General features: G+C 38.6%; 1 protein-coding gene across 2 annotated transcripts in view; it reads right to left on the bottom strand.

Annotated features, from left to right (window-relative positions):
* The window catches only part of dock8 (dedicator of cytokinesis 8), a 58,574-nt gene extending 39,247 nt beyond the window's left edge, over nucleotides 1-19,327 (bottom strand). The window contains exons 1-3 of one of the 2 annotated variants that reach the window (XM_026913277.3): nucleotides 18,896-19,327; nucleotides 8,141-8,255; nucleotides 3,045-3,220 (exon numbers count right to left, since the gene is read on the bottom strand). In XM_026913277.3, the coding sequence (XP_026769078.2) occupies nucleotides 3,045-3,220; nucleotides 8,141-8,255; nucleotides 18,896-18,942 (338 nt within the window). In that variant the 5' untranslated portion in view covers nucleotides 18,943-19,327. Of the gene's footprint in view, nucleotides 1-3,044; nucleotides 3,221-6,719; nucleotides 7,269-8,140; nucleotides 8,256-18,895 lie in introns of those variants that run through there. The other variant, XM_026913286.3, reaches the window with a different exon arrangement.
* Between the last annotated feature and the right edge of the window lie 1,080 nt (nucleotides 19,328-20,407).

Genomic DNA, 20,407 nt, shown 5'->3' with positions numbered 1-20,407 from the left:
TACCAGGAGTTTGGGTCATTTTTGGCACAGATGCTCTAATAAGTACCTGTGTCTATAGTGTGATACTCATACCAATTTAAAAGTCACCCAACTCATTCACCATCACGTCTTCACTTCCAGTTTCAATCTGACATGAGCTTCTTTCTCTCCTGATTTATGTACTGTCTCTACTGAGTTCAACTGCAGGCTTGAGGTCAAATGTCTCAATGGACAGCTCACAAATATGAATGTGCATCAGTGCAGACAAGCTCTTGTATAACAAGCAGCTTCTGTACTTGGTCCTGTGAAAATCCCCTCTCACAAGCAGCACTGTTTAAAGACAGTGTGAGAGAGACTATGGTACTACTTATTGACTGTTGGAATAGTACCTGGTCTGCTGGTATTAACAATATTGGCCAGATCATACTCAAAGAGGCTGCCAGACATTTCTCAGCTTGCTTCAAGTGCATGCCTTCCCTCAGAACACAGTCTACCTCAACAAACAAACAAACAGCAGACCTCATACTTCTGTATTTCACTGTGTTTCCAAAAATGTGAAGGTCCTGCTTCTCCTTGACCCTGGTAGATGGATCAAAGAAAATAAAAAAATTGCCAAATCTATTTAAAATTCAAGAATCTCCCTCAAAAAGTCCACTTTCCTTGTGTCAGAATCAGCATGAGGAGGTACTGGCAGCCTGTAGTGACTAGCTGTCAAGTAACAAAATGAACTGTGTAACAGCTTTACACTGCCTAATTACGAGAATGCTGAAATTCATTAGATGTCTGTCGCAAAATACTAACAATATATAGAAAGTTTAATAAAAAGCAGTGAAACGATCTGTTTTTCATGTCTGGAATTGATGACACTTACTTGCTCTCTAATTGCCACCACCAAAATTTTACCAGGGGTTCTCCATGCACATCACCTGATGCTGGGAAACTGAAACTCGCCTTGTTCAACAAACTTTCTCCTCATCATGTCTCTTTAGAACATCCATTTTCTCACATTCTTTCTATACAAAAAACTGAATATTTTGACAACACCGTTCACATCTACTGATGGCATCAACTAGCCATTTCTCTTTTCATAGCTACATCAATGGCTTTATGTTATTTCATATCTTCATATGGAACTAATTTTTAGCTCCTGTGTAGCGGACATTTTTTTGGTTGGAAAGATATGGATATGCACAGCAAAATTTGTACCAAATTTCAGTGCACTCAGCATTAGCTTCTAGCCAGGGAACATCATTCAAGCACTTGCTGGAAAAGTTCCTTTACTTCTTAGTCTGGACTTTTTCATCAGATGACAAAAAAGTCACTTAATAATCTCTGCTTGAACATCATGTCAGATAGATGTGTTAGGCCAGTAGCTACAACCCTTGCTAAACGGAATGACAATAATATAAATATAACCTAACTGATACAGGTTAATGGTGGCACAGTGGTGCATCACAGCTGCAGTTTCTGCAGTTCAATACCGAGTTCAGAAAGTGCTTTCTTCAGTAAATGCGTTATCTGTTGAAATTATTATTATTACTTAATTTACCTCTGTTGTATTTTTTTAATGCCAGCTTGTTCCACAGTCTAAAATAGGTACACATTTGCATGGTTAGAACAGATCATTGCCACACATTTTAATCTTTTTGCTCCCAGTGCATACTTGTCTACTAGTTATATCAACCCCTGGACATTACCCACAGTTTCAAGTCAATATATCAATTTTTCAAATGCAATAGTATAAATGTATATGTTAAAGAGATTTTGTGCAGGAAGAATAGGTCTATATTTTTCAGTATTAACACAATAACCTGCTGAAGATTTGGTGTGTTTTATTCTCTGTGGTCATAATGTTGCAAATCCGTACTGACTACTACAGTCCTGTCAAAATGATTTGCCAAAAAGATAAATAGAAAAAAAAAAGACTATAACTTTATTCTGCTGTTAGTGCTTAGCCCATTTTATGACATCATTTTGGTGTGAAACTTCGTGAAACTGAAATCCCACCAGTAACAAAGTGAACCATGGTTCACTTGGACAAGGACTGAAACCCCTGGTTTTGTTGGAACAAGGTTTATTTGTTTAGCACACCCGAGTATGGGTGGAGTATTCAAAAAAGCCAATTGTAAAAGCCAACGGAGTTAAAAAAAAAAAAAAAAAAAGATTGATTGGTCCACACAAAACAAGGCAGATATGAAAGTGCCCTAAGGAAAGGTTTACAGAAGGAGTTCGCAAGCTTTTTGTGCAAATGGCCATGAATGGATATGAATTAATACAAACGGATATGAATTTTCTTTGACCCCAAGATTTCACTACCCTACATTTTTTTTAATTCTAGTGGCAAGATTTAGCTTACACACCGTTCTTGACACACCTTCTCAAAAAGTCCAGCCTCAAATGATAACTAAGGAATAAAACATGACAGGGCTTGTTGTTATAGAAAAGAAATCCCCATCAGCGTGATATGATACAGACTGACGTGAAGCAGAAGAACCAGGTTTATACTCGACACATGGCTTGTGTGCATGCTCAGAAGCAGCAGCAATGCATCTGACACTGTTCACATACTCGTCTATATACTTTATGTACATCTGGAGGATTAAAAATGGCATTCACTATATGTGGCACGTCGGAGCCAAAACATCTCTCTTCATCTGAGTTCCTGTACATCGATGTTAAACACACTGGCAAGCTCTGTTTCTCTTTAAAACTTTACACGCACATTAAAATGCCAATGTTTGACTACTTTCGTCCTTAAAATTTGAATAGCTTTTAATAAATCTGTGTACTAGTGTGTACTGTGTACTAGTCAGCGCTGCACTGTAACTTACTGTGCCCATTGTCTGTTTTGGTAGTTTTGTACTGTCTTGTGATGTCTGTACATGTTTGCACTGTGCACTTTATGTAAATACATGTACTCTTCTGTAGTTCTGTGCTTGTTTTATGTAGCACCTTGGTCCTGGAGGAACATCGTTTCGTTTCACTGTGTACTAACCAGCTGGTTGAAATAACAATAAAGCTACTTGACTTGACTTGAAATCATCCTTAATCATTTCATAACTTACCCCTCCTCGGGGACAGAGTGGTAGGCAGTTCGACATTCCCTGTCCGCTAAATCCACCTCCAGGTCATCATCAGGGAATTCGCCCAGCTCCTGCATGAGCTCGGCATCTCCGCTGCGCAGCTGTGTCATCAGGAATTCCTCCACATCCACCGGCTCCACTGCGTCATATGACTGAGGCTGAACAAACACAAGCACTGTTTACATACAGACAGATCTCAACAAAACGATGTTTTGAGTGTGACCAGTATTTAATGGTTAGGACTCATATAACACATAAAACAGCAGTTTATTATGTATTTCTGCAGCTTAGTGTATACATTGCAGACAAAAATAATAATTCCAAACCTATAATACACATCTGCTGTATCTAGAAGTCATATGGAGTTATATCTCCATTAATGCTCGAGGCAAAGTCAACACCTAAAACTCTAGATTACTATATTGCTTACGTGCCACTGTTAATTTCTCAGAGATTTCCTTTTTCATGAATATTCAGCAAAAGTGATCTAGCCTTCTAGCACAATGCAGAAGCCACAGAGAACTTGAGCCCAACTTCACAGAGTTCATTTCCCTTCCCTGCTTCTGCAATCGCTCCTCAAACCACAATCGATTAACTAAAGGCATGGTCAGCAGTTGCAAAATACTGAGCATACAGAAAAACTATCAAGGTCCAGTCTTAGCTTTCAAACAGATGCTGTGCAGATCTACAAGGAAATATATTCATTATCCACAAAGCTAGAGTTTACGCTTCACGGCGAGCATTCAAATGTAGTTACTTTTTTTTTTGTTTGATGTTTTTTGTAGTAATTCTGATGGCAGTAAAGCTTGATGGTTAAAGGTTCAACAATAATTGCAGCAGGAATAAAGCAAATAAGAAACTATAAAGAGCGTTCCTTTATATGGAAGGCAACGTCTCCTGGAAAATAACACTTTCAGGTCTTTAACCCTTTCTCTCATTACAAACACACCTCCATGTACAGCTTGGGGTTGTGATTAGACAGTGACTGCATTTCAGTGTGGCGCTACTGCAACACACTGGATGAAAGAAAAAATGCAAAGCAGTTGGGATTTTGAATTCATTTCTGATGCGAAGTCTGGGATTAATTCTCATAAAAGCAATTCGCTGCTTGTTTTTCACTCATATCTCCTCTCACTGTCCTCATATTTCAAATGGAAAGCAATATGTGTACTGCATTTCACATTTTGCCTTGCGTTTGCTTTTCTATCCGGCATGGAATCTTTTCCAGACAAAATATTATCTATAAGCAATAATAGAGGATGGAGAAAGCACAGTGCCAGCACAGTGGGACAGTAGCAGCCTGAAGCCACAGTCCTTCCCTCTTTAGGAGGAAGACTAGTGTGTAAATGATAACCCGTGTCACCAGACAATAATGGGCTCTTGAATATTTGATGTTCATCCCAAAGAAAAGCTTTATTATCTTATCTAATATTAAAAATAATAATATATATGAAACAAACATCTGACCAGGAAACTCAATAAACTTGCTGAAAAAACAGGGCTGGAGGGATGAGGTACAGTGAGTAATTTTTCAATGCTGACACTAACTTCTGCAACCGCACAGCTGAAAGTATGCAGTGCCTTCAGTAATATCCAACCATTACACAGAACAATAACAGCTAGGCATGTCCTATCATGACTGTGCTCAGGCATTTTGATGAACAGCTTAGCAGTGTGTCAGCGCCAGAGTACTAATTCTTCCACGCAGCAGACCAAAATGACACCCAGAGTTACAAAAAGCTTTGGAACAACAGAACCGTGGCTAAATCACAAAGGAAATGGTTTTCTGAAAGGAGGGAGAAGTCATTAGTTTTATAAAAATAAACTTAATGTGCAAATTATATCACTTATCTAAACAACAGGATATGAAACTGTAACCTATTAAGAAGCATGATCTTAAAAATTATGGAACAAATGTCAAAAATTAAACTGGTGAGTGTAATCTTGGTCATGCCTGAGGCCATGCAAAAGCTCCTGCCAACTGCTCCACTCCAGTTTCTGTCCATTTAGACAGCAGAAAGGGTAACACAAGTACTAAATTATGGAAGAGTATAAATGAACTATAGACATGACAAAGGAAAAACCAGTGGCTTTGTCATGCTGTGATGACATTTTGCTGCCATGGTTTGTCCCCTTAAAGGGAAGAGTCGCTGCTAAATAATACAAAGTTATTCTGAGTGATCAGCTTGTGATCAGCTATAATGAAACATTTCTATCCTGAAGGGCGTGCTCTCTTCCAGAAAGACAGTGCACGAGTGATCACTGAATCGTTTCATGAGTATGGAAATTATGTAAATCATATGCTCTGGCCTTCTCAGTCACCACAACTTGAACAGCTGTGAGAGATTTTGGGCTGCAGTGTTAGACAGCTCTCTTTACCACCATCATCAACACCACCTGAGGGAATATCTTTTGGAAGATTGATGTTCATCTCTCAGGTACAGGTCCAGAGATGTGTAGAATCTATGCCAAGGTGCACTGAAGCAGTTCTGGCAGCTTTCGGAGGCCCAAACAGCTTACTAAGATATTTTATTCTGGTTTTTACTCTAAGTTGTCACCTTTCTGTCTATATATCCGTTTACTAGTCCATTTTGAAAAGTGTAAGATCTAGTAATATGTCCTTTTCTACAATTTCTGTAAATGTTAAGTTACTCAAGTCAATCTCTCTCTCTCTCTCTCTCTCTCTCTCTATTTATTGGCAAACCAGAAAAAGCAGTCCAAGCAGTTGTACCTGTTCTTGACTTTACAATATGCAGACTATAATCCTCATCATTCACCTGAATTTTGTTGCTAGTTAGAAATAACTGTTGCCTAATAAGCAATTTTATCTCACAATACTTGTAAAAGAATAAAGAAATATCCAGCATTATAATATTTACAATAATTTATCATGCTTATCAGCATGGGAGGTACCAAATTTACCCTGCCAATTTATAAATCTATTTACAAACTGAATGGAGGCAGCTGAATTGACGTTAAAAAGTTGTACTTAATCTTTAACATTGTAAAATATTAAAATTTTTTACAGACATTTAACTTTTTTCTCCTTTACTCTGTTATTTTTTTTAACAATTCTTAAATAAAATGATAGATTTTTTAAATTATTTTTGTATCATATAACTTTTGAATTATTTAATTTTCTTGTTTAATTACTGTATTGCTGACAGTTTATGAGCAAACCCATATATCGTGATGGACATCATGTATCAAAGAAATGCCTTCGAGAATCGTGATATGATATTTTTTGTCACAGCACCCAGCCCTAATTTTGACTAAAGTCTGATCACCATGTATTAGCAGTCTTGAGGACTACAGTAACTAGTTTATATAAGCATGACTCTCAAAACAAGTGTTGAACAAGCATTTGGACAGCCCATGCAATTCTGTGAAGAAAGGATGCCTAAGCAAAAAGTCCTACCATGCACTGTCATTAAAGCCAGCATTAGCATGCAGCGATGGGCCCTCAACTCATCTAACCTAACAGACACAGCTAGCCTGGTATCACAACTTCCTGTTCTTTAACGACTTACATGAAAGTGTTCACATACCCTGCATGACTGATTAGAAAGAGTTTAGTTACTACTTATTCTACGTTACAAGACTTTACAGCTGATGCAACAGGTGCATCTCTGGAAACTCAAAAATAGAAAGTCTCACCCGGCGTCTTCACAGCCAGCAATAGGGCGAGCAACAAAATGGCGATGCCGGAAATAAAAACCTTGGTTGCTTGTTTCTCCACAAGTCTTCCTCTATAAGCTGGTAAGCGACACACCATACAGTTAGACATCTGATAAGAGGATGTGATGTCATCACCACTTCCTTACCAGTTCTGGTGAAAATGCAGAAGCACATTATCTAGACAGGGACAGACGTTTCCAGCAGGTGTCGTTAGGATTTTAACAATTTATGGCCATGCACACATTTACAATAACTGCCTTTTCTGGTGACTTTATGTCACATTTATAATACAAGCATAAGAGTAGTGTAATAATGGACATACGCTGCCAAATAATAACTGAAATATATAAAACCTGTCTCGGAAATACATAACATAGGTTACTCAACAATAAACTGTATACTATAGGAATAATTTTGTAAATTAATAATGTATTAGTTTGTACTAAATCTTGTGACCTACAACATGGTTTAGTGAGCGTGCCTAATATATAATTGTTTATTATAGAGATTAAAAAGAGATTAAAGCTTCTGACCAGGCAGCAAATTGATTACCAGAACACAACTTGAGAACAGCTGTTGCCTTTACTGACACCATCTGTTTATATGCAAATATTTGTGATTATGCAATCCAACTGTTAATCCCAATTAGCTCAAACAACTGCAATAAGACAACTGTTGGAGGTCTAAATACTGTTAGTCATTACAGAACAATAAAATAAAAATATTAGCCTGCAAAACTCAAGCTCTTTACTCATTCACAAAAACATATAAACATCTGCCAAACTTGTGAAAGAGGACTAGCAGTATTCACATGGACTTATTATGTAACGATTATATAAAGTGCACCAGAGCTGGGGTTGTTAATCATTAATAACGGTATACTTTCATCATTACGGCACTGTTATATGACCTCTCACTGACACTTCTCTGCATGCCTGTGTGACGGACACGGATTAAGTTTAAAAACGCTTCCAGCATCCTAAATCCAATCGTATGAATGATTTTGTGTGTGTGTGTGTGTGTGTGTGTGTGTAAGCTGTGCGGTAAATGGAGGATGGAACAATCTGGTAGACCTGACCCATTTTCAGCAGAGGAGGATCAGAAGCAGGTTAGAGATTAACCACACGCGCACACACACACACACACACACACACACACACACACGCACACTTACACTGACATACACCCAGCCACCCAGATACACACACACGCACGTTTTTACCTTTTTTTACATCTACCTCCTTCCTTCCACACACGCACACACATACAATATAAATAACTACTTACTGTGTCACATGTGTTAGTCACATAGTCTTCAGAGACACACAGTAACCCTGTGCCATAAATCCAAACACACAAAATGCACAATGATGGAAACATATAAAAGAGAAATCACTCACAACGTTGAAACACATGGACCCAGAGGCGCTGGAGCTGTGGCGGTAGTGCAGGCCGCTCTGAGCAGTGCCATAGCTGAGCCCACTGAAGTGCCTGCGGATTTCAGCAGATGAGTGCCTGGGACACGCAGCACGGAGGGAGGAAGACCGAGGAGAGAATTGCAGAGAAGAAAGAGATGACACAGTTTAGTGAAGTTGTTCAGGGACAGTGTCTGTACTGGGTGATTTGAGCATAAATTGCTAGTTAATAAACTAACTGCTAACTTCTGCTGTAATCAGAAAGACTGCCTTGGGCTTATCCCAGGATTTCTATTCATAATAAGTTCATACTTAACATCCTTTCAACACTTTGTACTGTTTGCCTTTTTTGCCTTTTCTCTTCACAACTGTGTACTGTAATGTACATAATCCCACCATCCGGTGGAGAAGAGAATGGGTTCCCTTTTGAGTCTGGTTCCTGTCAAGGTTTCTTCCTCATGTCAGCCTTTGGAGGTTTTCCATGCCACTGTTGACACTGGCTTACTCATTATAGATCTAAATTTACATTCAAACTATTTATATTGTTAGAAGCACTAAACTAATAAAACTGAATCGAGAATAAAATCAGACTCACACGTGGTTCCACAACAGCAGATTTAATTGACTAGATTCATTTACCTTCCCGATTCCCTCACAACCTTCAAGAAACAACTCAAGACTCAGATCTTCCAGGAGCAATTGAACATTGATGCGGAATCAGCTATCTCCTTCTGAATGTCTGTGTATGTCTAGTTAGATAACTGCTCACTTTTGTTACTCATGCTTTATTATTATTATTATTATTATTATTATTATTATTATTATTATTATAGCAGGACAGCATGTGGCACAGCAGCATCGCTGCCTCCCAGCTCCAAGGTCCATGGGTTGATCCTGAGTTTTACTGTATGTCTGCACGTTCTCCCTGTGTCTGCATGGGTTTCCTCCAAGTTCTGCGGCTTCCTTCCACCTCCCAAAAACATGCCAGTAGGTGGACTGCCTATTCCAAGTTGCCCCTATATGTGAATGGGTGTGTCCATGGTGAGGTGCCTTGTGATGCAATAACGCCCCATCCAGGGTGTGTTCCTGCCTCACACCCCGTCTTCCCAGGACTGGCTCCAGATCCACTGTGACCCTCATTGAGATAAAGCAGTGACAGAGATTGAACAAATGAAGAATTATAGCACTTCTTTAACTTCTTGTGTAAAGTTGTGGCTCTTTCAGCACTTGCGCTTGTTTATGGCCAATGAAACTCAAGTCCTGCATCATTAGAGCTTTACGCCCGAATTGTATTCTGCCTTGATATGTGCATTATCTCAAGTACATCCTAACGCTAGGGTGAGTGAACTCACAATCTCCCGATGACACCACAGCCGTCTGGGAGTGTGTGCCGTCTGGGTGGGAGGGATGGCAATACTCTCTCCCCTGTCAATCACAGCAACACTAGCCAATCGTGAGCGTCTGTAAGCTTGTGTGTGCGGAAGAGGGCAGATACAGGGCTTTCCTCTGAGTGTGTTACACTGCCCTGTGAAGCAGCGTGAAGAGCTTTACGTTCCGTAAAGAAGCAGAAGATGAGTGTTAACATTCACTCTCCCTGGTTGGTAGCTGTCGTATAACAGAGGAGAGAGAGCTGGCTGGTGGGTGGGAACTGGCAAGTGACCAAATCGGGGAGAAAAATAAGGAGGAAAAAAGTTCTATATAGCAAAACCCTATAACAGAGTGCTTTCCTATCATAAAGGGTTCTAAACTGGAACTACTGGAACTAACCCATCTGTTAGTATGGACTGTTTATTGGCCCACTTTAATCTATCCATAATGGAAGGGACTACAATAGTACCACTCTGGCCAGATATTAATTCGGTGCTGGACTGTTCCCGGTGCATCAGTGAGTTTATATGGCACTGGGAAGAGTGCATCTGGTGTAACATTGTGCATTCGCATTTTTAAAGACCTCAATGACACTTCTGTGCAGCCAACAGCATCCTCTGAAGGGCTATGGGACAATAATACAAACAGAGTACTGTATATGAAAATGACCCATACCCTACCAATACACACCTACAATGTGGACCAAAATACACATTATGTAAAAACCCCAACAACACTACTGCACCACAAACGTGTCACGTGTCACTGTAAAGTCTATTCATGAATGGGGTAGACAAATTCTGTATAGTAACAGGTGAGCTATAGCAATAATATATAGCAAGTCTCATTCAAGTGATCTATATGGTGGTAAGTTTATCTGATAAAATGAGCAATGAATGAAGGCATAAGATATATGTTCTTAATAAACTGGCAACTGAGTGTATATATAAATATATACACACATAATAATTATAATAGATCTACAGAAACAATTGAATTCAGAACAGAAGAGATTTATATACAACAGACTTATATACAACACAATAAATATTCTGAACAACAAAACAAACTTTCTGAAATCATGCATAAAATTGCTGGGCAGTGTGATAAAACATTTCTAGGACATTTGGGAAGGTTATTGAGCCTGGCTGTAAGTGAGCACTGTGAGTACATGCCTGTGCAGTGTGTGTTTGTGTGTGCGTGTGTGTGTGTGTGTGTGGACCAGACAGATAATGACCCAGATTCTAATCATCTGATTTGACATGTCCGATTCAATAAAAAAAATTAAACAACCATAAAACTAGCATGAGTCACACAGGACATTGTTGTGAATGAAAGTCAGTGAATGTTCAGACTTACCCAGAAAACAATACTTTTTGAACACAATACTGTTGTGGTGCTGTCCAGTGACTGAGATTTAGATTCATCACTAGTAAAGCAGGCTGAATTGGGCTTTTTCCACACCTAAGCCTAATTCATATTCCCAAAGCATCCGTGCAAATGTTCTTAACAAAGCTGCCTGTTTCGCTCTTGGCTCTCCCACAGAGAGTAGCACTGTGCACAGTGACCAGGAAAAACGGCTCACTCCGTAAAAAGGGTTCCCCATTTCCATAAATTACAGCCATTTGCTTGCATGGTGTTGTGTTGAGAATTGCAGAGCCTCTAATCACTTTCTGCACAATACTCTTGCTGTTCCATTTAATATGCTGTGTGCAGTGCTCGGGCACATGGGAGTCTAAACACTCCACCATTCTGCACCGTCATGGTAGATTTATTGAGGCAACTGGAAAAAAATGGCTACACGTTTGTAAAGTGCTAGGAGATATCTCACTAATAAAGCTGGAGTTTTTATGGCAACAATAAATATATATGAAATCACAGCAGCATTTACGTTATGTTACACTGCATTAAATGTCTGGAACAAGACCATTCTGCTTAGCATTGCCAACCCGGATTCATGTTTATGATCACACACAGACATTCCTGAAAAGCCTTCTGAATTCTCTTTAACAGAGGGCAAAGTCTTACAGGAGGGAACCAAAGCAAATACTGGTAGGTTGTTGTCCTTCTCTCCTGGTTGGCTGACAGTCTTAAGCGAACATTTCACTTCAGTGAGCACTGGTAGCAAGTACAGTGTAAAGGTCAATGTATTTGAATGGTAATTTGTACACTCGTCTCACACACCCTATAATCACACACATCCCACACTGTTGCATAAAATATTATATAGTGTATATATATATATATATATATATAAATATATTATATATATAAATGAAACAATAAGGAAATCATGAATCTAATGTATTAAATTCAACTTTATATTCCATTATTTAAGGAATGCCATAACAAAGTTTTAAAAATGCATATAATATGCTTTATTTTGCCAACCAAAATAGCTTCCGAAATATGAAAAATGCATGCTGTTAAAAAAAAATCCATTCAGTCATTAGAAAGAAGTAATAAACGTAAGCAACTGAATGCAACTTCCTCTAACAGGATTGCAGAACTAATCCCCTTCCTAGGACTAATCCTCTTCCTAATTCACATTTCAGTCCCAAATACAGCTTCTAGGCAGAGACAGTGAGCCTCTAGCCTGAATATCTACATAGTTAGTGGTTGTGGATACATGAGGTTACAGAATAACTAATCTTAACAATCGTAATAGACAGCAGTCAAACAACCTGGAAACATCAACAATACACAATCCCGTTTTTTTATATGATGATATAATCTTTTCTAATCTTTTCTGAAGCCAGATTTAGCCATCAACAAGTAATCAAGGCGTTCATCTCACCAAAACATCTTTCAGTCATCCGCGTTAAAACATGACTAGCCAAAATGGTCTATTTGCATCAGTGAGGAACCAAGACATGAAAAGTTGGGCCAAGTGTTGGTAGGGGCAAAATATTTTTGATTTTGTCTCATTCCATTTATTTATAAATGAGGAGGTCATGGGGCACAGTGCTAGCTCTTGTTTTAAATTGTTTTGAGGTAAATACTGATCAATACAAACCAAAAGTGAAGTTACATGGCCAACACACAGGTCTGACAAATCAGAAATTAACATTAAGTGACCAGGAACTGGACCAATAACTGACCACTTAACTGACGTGGTGATCTATGTCTCTCCAAACACTGTAGGTTATTTAGGCTTTTTCTACAATTTCTCCCTGGGCACAATATGCAGTTAGGGCCTTTTCTTGGAAACGTAACCTCTGCTTCATAAGATTTATATGTATTTTGATGTAAATGTGTGATTTCATTCACAATTATCACTGGAGTTCCAATAATGATGAATTTGAAATAAAGGTCTTGAATAAAGGTATGCATATGAAGTAAGCTTGCCACCTACCATGTTGGTAAAACATCTTTACAACATAAGGTAAAAGGTTATTACTGAAAACAAATTAGGTGATACTTCACAGAAAGTATGATGGTATTATATAATTATGATTCAAATGATATAAAGTAACCTAAAAGCACTCAGCAGGACTTCCTCCCATGTGCTAGTCATACTCATATGATCATGCCCTACTCCCTATGAAGACTACTCCCTAACCAGTGACAAGTTCCTCATCTGTAGGTTTTGAAAGTCACAACCACTCAGCATGCAATTCAATGTAATTTTTCACAGATTATTCCAAAATCACTGACACTATTGCCTGTGTATTACGTCTGATCATGAACGTGGGTTAATTTCCAAACGCAGAAGATATATGATCATGTGTGAATGTGTAAACATTGGGCTCAAGAAATGTGACTTTGTGTATGCCTGTGATCACCAACACACATTCTGCCCATTTTAGTCAGCTGACCGGCTAGCTGTTTTACTTAACTCTAAAAAAAAAAAAAAAAAAAAACTGCTCAGTGGAATTAGATATTCTAAAAGATTTTCTTGCCACTGTTATGTTCTGTCCTATCTACAGTTACTAAAATGTAGCCCATTCTTCATATGATCAGTACTTGGGCTTGACCTACTTTTATAGTTCAACTCAGCCTGGGGCTTCACACCATCAGTCTGCAGCGACTAAACTCTCCTAACCAGGTTTATTTTTGGCATGAAACAGTTACAACATTTTATAGTTTTTTTCTTCACTTCTTATGTAGTTACACTTCTACTTATGTACTTATACAGTATGGCTAAATGTTTACGGACACCTGACCATCACACCCATATGTGGACCTTATCCAAAACTCTTGCCACAAAGTTAGAAGAACGTCTTTGTATGCTGTAGCAATAAGATTTCCCTTCACTGGAATACGGGGCCCATTGTCATGTTCCAGCGTGACAATGCCCCTGTGCACAAAGCGAGGTTTATAAAGACATGGTTTGCCAAAGATGGTGTCAGCTGGCCTGCACAGAGCTCTGACCTCAACCCCACTGAACATCTTTGGGCTGAACTGGAACGCTGACAGTGCACCAGGTCTTCTCACCAGACATCAGTGCCCGACCTCACTAATGCTCTTGTGGCTGAATGAGCAAATCCCTACAGCTGCACTCCAAAATCTCGAGTGGAAAGCCTTCCCAGAAGAGCGGAGGGTATTATAACAGCAAAGGAATGGGATGATCAGTAAACACATATGAGTGTAATTGGGCGGGTGTCCACAAACCTTTGGCCATATAGTGTAAGTACTTACATACTTACATAATTACTTATTTATTTACTTACTTATGTATTTACTTACATACTTACATACTAGCTTATTTATGTACTTACTTACTTCCTTGTTTATATATTTACTTACTTATGTACTTACCTAATTATGTAGCTATTTATTTATGTACTTACGGATTTACCTGCCTCCTTACTTAATGTAGTTACTTACTTGCTTCCTAACTTACACACTTTCTACTTGCATATTTACTTTCTTACATACTTACTTGTGCATTTATTTACTTTCGTATGTACTATTTACTGACATATTCACCTTGTTCTCTATAATAATATACTTAGAAAAATAACAATACATTCCTATACATGGATAATGACTTTCATATATTATTTGGACACCCTATGCCTCAATTATGTGTTTCATAAAGAATAAAATACTTTAAGAGAACTAACTTAAATGCAAAGGTAATTAACTATAATGTAATTAACAGTGTAAATAAATACTCTACAAAATCTACAGCTTTAAATTCTTCATTCTAGAAGAGAGTGTAAACTCTTAAATTTACTTAAAGTATGAAATTAAATATATAAGTATGTTTGTCTCAAATCAGACATCTATTTTAGTTACTAATGGTAAATGAGTGCCTGTTTCACTGAGGAAGCAACAGATAGATTACAGTGACGAGTGTTACATCTCATTCTTGCTGTCACATCTGTTAAAATTTAGATTTGTTAGAAATTCTCACTGAAACTCCTTAAAGCGATCCAACGTTAAAAAGCCATCTTATAACTTTATAAATATATGACTATAGAGAAATGTAGTGATAAGTTTGAAAATGTAGTCAGTAGAAAGTAAAGATTATTGTTTTGAAATGTAGTCATAAGGAAATATCATAAGTATTAGGTAAAAAAAAAAAAAAAAAAAAAAAAAATTAGAATGTACAAAAAGCACTATTGACATAGTACAAATACTCCACATAGTACAAAACTTGCTTCCTGCTCCCTTCTAAGGGTTTGTAATCTTGCTCAGACCGTAATCTTGCTCTTCTTTGACATGAAAAAAGTCACCGAGCATGTTCTCCTCGTAGAATTATGGAACTATAACCCACTTTATTTTTGTGTGCTGCCTCGAGCAGCCTGTTGTCAGCACGCTGACACCCAAACGTGACGCAAGTAACGCCTCTCAGCACAACACTTCTAATACTTTTTCTTGCTACAGTAAACTGACACACACCTACAGAAAGGGTAAATGTCTGCTTTGGGTTCATTATCTATAGACAGGAAAGGGGTCATTTCTCCTTTCTCTGCAGGGGAAGAGAAGCAGCAATGCTATATTATGCATGACTGCTTTCAGCTTTCTTTTGGAGTATTTCACTTTTCCGTGTACAGTTACTCATTCAGAAGAAACTTTGTTCAAAGCAATTTGCAAGTGAGGCAGAAAATAATCCAAGCTAAATGTCTAAGAGTTTATAGCCATGGTTAATAGTGCAATAGTGGCTTTAATACATACACAACCAGAGGATTCAGCTCACAGCTTTCAGATCAGTACACTTACAACAGTAAGATTATTATGTATTAATCTTACTTATTTTATTTCACAGAATAAAATAAAAGAAATAATATATATATAAATAGATAGATATAGTTGTAGATCTCTGAGACGTTATCCGTGGCATGGTTGTTTCTTTTTATTTTATTCTGTGAAAGGAAATAATAATGAAATGGTGCTCTATTTAGCTAATTATAAGTATTTATTTCTAAAAAGAAACAAAATTAACTGACAATCTTAGTGTATAATTTGAATTTTGCCTTAAGTAAGAGCACTGGTATTTCAGTGATTAAGATTTTTTAGGATAAGGGCTTTGTAAATTACTTCAATTTAGAACCGTGCACCGCAAAAAGAAATTTATCTTAGCAAGTATACATATCTTAACTATATATAAATCTTTCTAATTAAGCCATTAAACTTCTTTCTAGAAATAATTTGCTAAATAGTCTGCCAATAGAACATCGTCACTTCAAGCTTAAAATGAGTAGAAAGATTATATTTGTTTAATAATAATTACATAATAAGAACGCTATAGGTCTATAGTTAAGATAAGTATATGTGCTAAGATTAGTACAGGATTCATGCAGGAAACTAAGAACCCTTACCCAAAAATCTTCAGTTAATGAACTACCACTGCACTAAGATATGAATGATTCACTGCACCAGAGAAATGTATGAATATTCATGAATTCATGAATGAGTGGATTACAGGACACACTCCAAATGACTGTTAAACCATATGACAGAAACACTGCAAGAATGACAAAAAAGAGCAAGTCTATGCGTAAACAGAATTTCCATTCTGTTTTCTAACTGGCACTCGTTCTAAAGCTTCCTACACACTGACTAGATCCTGGAGCTGTGGAGGACAGGCTGCAGTTGGTTGCTCGAACTGAGCCCGGACAGCAGATCAGCATGTAACACAGAGCTATTAAGAAAGATCCCAAGCATCACAACTTCCTTTGCTTTGGATTTCCGTGAAACGTCAGCATAACGTGACTGAAAGGAGGGAACTAATAGCATCATGTGGCAGTGTATTTCCCTTTCAAATAGGCTTCCTGTTTTTGGGAGGAATCCCAGTATGCAAAAGTGCTCTTTCTATTACATGTTCACTTTGCACTACACCCTCTGTCCCAATGGCTTTCTTCACATGAACACACACTGAATGGGAGGGAAAATGCAGGGGAAAAAATCAGCCAGCATCTCATGTGGTTAAGCCACAACCACAGCAGCACCGTGCAGATTGTAAATTCCCAAGCATGAAGGGGGTGTAAGTCAGTGACATCACCCATGCAAATAAACACTGGCCCACAGCAAAGGACAGAGAGAAAAGTCAGGCAGAAACTGCCAGCAAACTCTCCAGCAATCATGTTTAATGCTGACTTGCTTACATTTTTAGCAAATGCAAGCAGGTGCAGCAATAGCAAGATGCTCTCTGGTGAGATGAGGCAGCCAGACTGCTCTGCGTTAAGTGGACCTACATTAGGGATGTCTTTGTAGGACTAGTCTATTCACTAGTAATGCCCACACCTCTATTTTGAAACACCGTCTTCCTCAGAATGCATACAACTTTTGCTTCATCCTCAAGTGAACTACCACTAGTTTCCCAAACCTCGATAAGTAATGAAACATAACCGACTGATTGCTTATGTAGAGCTTCCAATAATCGTACTCATAAGAATGACCAATGTGAGGGTGAAAACCAAGCTGGATGTCTACCTCTCTACTTTTCTGCCTACTTCCTTGTGCATTAGTGAGCAAGCTTCATTTCCTTTTGAGTAATACCAAAGAGGAAGTGAAACAGTGAGTATGAAATTAGTAAGAATAACCCCTTGGCAGCATTGCGACCCCACAGTGCTTTTCTGAATGCTCTATTCCGGTCTCACAAAGAGGCGGGATTATAAAAAGCACTGCCTTCATATGGGCACTATTATAGACACATAGGTTCACCATCCTGAGTAATCATGAAACTGTGTGTGTGTTGATAGATATTTATAGTCCTTGAAAAATTCCAAACCTCTTGAAGTGGTATAACCACAAAGTAACGTAGTGTGTTCTGTCCACTGAAGCAGGAGAGCTTTATAGGATCATCATAACTTAAGTCGTTAAAGTATAAGAAGAACCCATCAGTGTCAATGGTAAATGTAAGTCTGACTCCAAATGCTGCTAAAATCTTTCCCACACAACACCTGACATGAGAAATGAGCTATAAGAACGAAGCTATAGCTTATTCCCTACCTATAAACTCCACAGAGATCTTTCACAACAGAATTTATGCTTAGTATATATCAGTAGTATATACCCCCCCTCCTCCTCCTCCTCCTCCTCCTCCTCTAAGCACAATGGGCTCATGCACTTCCTCACCACCTGCTATGTAAAAAGACGGAACAATAATAACTTCCAGCTTAACCGGACTTTAACTGTTGACTTTTATTTAACCGAAGAAGAGGGAAAAGATCCGCACAGGAAAGGATCAACACCTCAGGAAAAGATCATCACATCATCAGGAAGACATCAGTATAGTGGAAATGATAGAATGGGCAAGATCTCATTGTTTACAATGGGATGTGTGCGAATAAAAGAGGATAATTCTTCAAATAAACGCCTGTTCTCTCTCTCTCCTTCTATTTCTCTCTCTCTCTCCTTCTATTTCTCTCTCTCTCTCTTTCTTGTTGAAACTTTCAACTTTTTGCTTATTCACAAACAAAAAGTCATTTTTAAAAAAAAAAACTGATCTAACATCTGGACAAATAACTGATAAGGGCACCTTATGCGCATGCGCACAACTCGTGACCTCTTACCGACCAGATTTTTTTTTTTTTTTTCCAAAAGATGTTGAAATTGTGTTTTGAAAGAGTTTGCCTGTAGCCCGTTTTTCTCATTAGTCGTCACATTCAGGACGTGTAGCTGCCTGCTGTGGAATCTACACCTGAACTCCTGAACAATAAACTCCAGAAGTGAAGCTGAGAAGAAGAAGAAGTTGTTGTTCACGACTCAGAGTCCAGAGCACAGAGAGAGAGAGAGAGAGAGAGAGAGAGAAGTGCTGGTCGCTGTGCAGCCTGGAGCGACATGCCTAGAGAACACACTCTGCACTACTGGAAATGTGATTATAATCTTTAGTCTCCAAGAAGATAGCACAAGCACACTTGCACTGATTTACTTCTAGCAAACGTGTTAGTCATGGGAAAAGCCAGAGAACCAGCCTACCTGTTGATTTTGAGCGCGAACGCCCGGCGCTCCGGCAGCGAGGCCATCAGGGAGCGGGAGCGGGGCTGAGGAAGCCTCACAGCGGGTTAGCCCTCAGAGCAGAAGCGCGAGCCTGCGGCTGTCATCGCGAGCAGCATCTTCTCGCTATCAGTGCATTTTCTGGGCGGCAACTTCCGCATTTGGACAAACCCAAACACTCACAATGGGCATGCGGGGGGAGAGAGAGAGAGAGAGAGAGAGAGAGAGAGAGTGTGTGTATGAGTGGGTGTGTGTGTGTATGAGAGAGGGAGAGAGAGAGAGGATTTCCTTAGTTAATCCGCATTTTACTCTGTGTGACTTTATTTGTTTGACCTTTCCTTCTTTTCTCCGTTATATCACTGTGATAAATAATTACTGGTAATATAACAGCCATAAAGTTGCTCTGTTCTTGTCCCCTTGCTGTTCATGCTGGCTGGAAATGAGGCATCCTGACTGTAATGAGTGTAATTAGAGAGCGCTTTCAGGAGGAATGTGGAGCAGCCAGTGATATTAATGCAGAGTGCGCCCTCTGTCGGTCAACTGCAGATACCGCAGCTAAAAATATAACAACAAAGCAAGACAGAACCCCACTTTCGGCAAGTTAAAGGCGTTTTCGTCAAGATGAGTGAAGATTGCAGCTCTAGTGGTTGAGTAGGTGAATTACAACAACGATGAAAAGGTTTTCTTATACTGAGTTAGACTGAAATTCGTAACTCCAACTAGGAGAAAGCAAAGAAAAAGCTCCCTCAGCTCAGTTCAGCGAGTTCAGCGCATGACGTCAAATCAACATGGCCGCTCACAGCTGTAAACAAAGTAGCACTTGTTTACTTTTAACTGAGTTATGCTGTACATACATGTATTTGCTTGTTAATTCTCTGACACTGACTATACCTTTTGCTGTTTTGAGGAGGAAAATATACATCACTCATTACAGTTACCTTGATACCATGCTGAAAAAAAAAACAATAGAAGCCCTCAGAATTTGTAATGGTTATAATGGGAATTGTATTGGTTTTAATGGAAACTCTAATGGTCCCTTTGGGTCTCTACTGGTATTTTGTTGCCTTCTATTAGTGGCATGTTATGTCTATTGGATACCATTAAGGATCAATAATGGTAATGGTTTTAATGGTTAGCTGATGATTTGGAATGGTATTTGTAGTGGAAACCATTAGAATTTCTGTGATGGTTTCTATCGTTTTTTTTTTCAGCAGGGTAGATTTATGCTAAAAGGTGAACTTGAAGGTGTTCAGGTTGTTCCTCACGTATTGTAGCTTGAATGCACAAAGGTGGAAAATTACATAATTCCCAGTTCCCACTTCCTCTTCTGAATTGTGTTGAATGCAGCATTACTTCTCAAACCTATCTATTCCCGTCCACAGACACAAAGCCACAGCCCCTGTATCTGCAATAGCTAGCGGAGTTCAATTCAATTCAGTTTTATTTATAGAGCACTTTCAACAATAGACATGGTCACAAAGCTGCTTTACAGAA

This window comes from Pangasianodon hypophthalmus, chromosome 8, assembly GCF_027358585.1.
Source record: "Pangasianodon hypophthalmus isolate fPanHyp1 chromosome 8, fPanHyp1.pri, whole genome shotgun sequence".
NCBI classification, from domain to species: Eukaryota; Metazoa; Chordata; class Actinopteri; order Siluriformes; family Pangasiidae; genus Pangasianodon; species Pangasianodon hypophthalmus.
The sequence above is the reverse complement of the archived record's forward strand: the minus strand, read 5'-3'. Positions and strand labels throughout refer to the sequence as shown.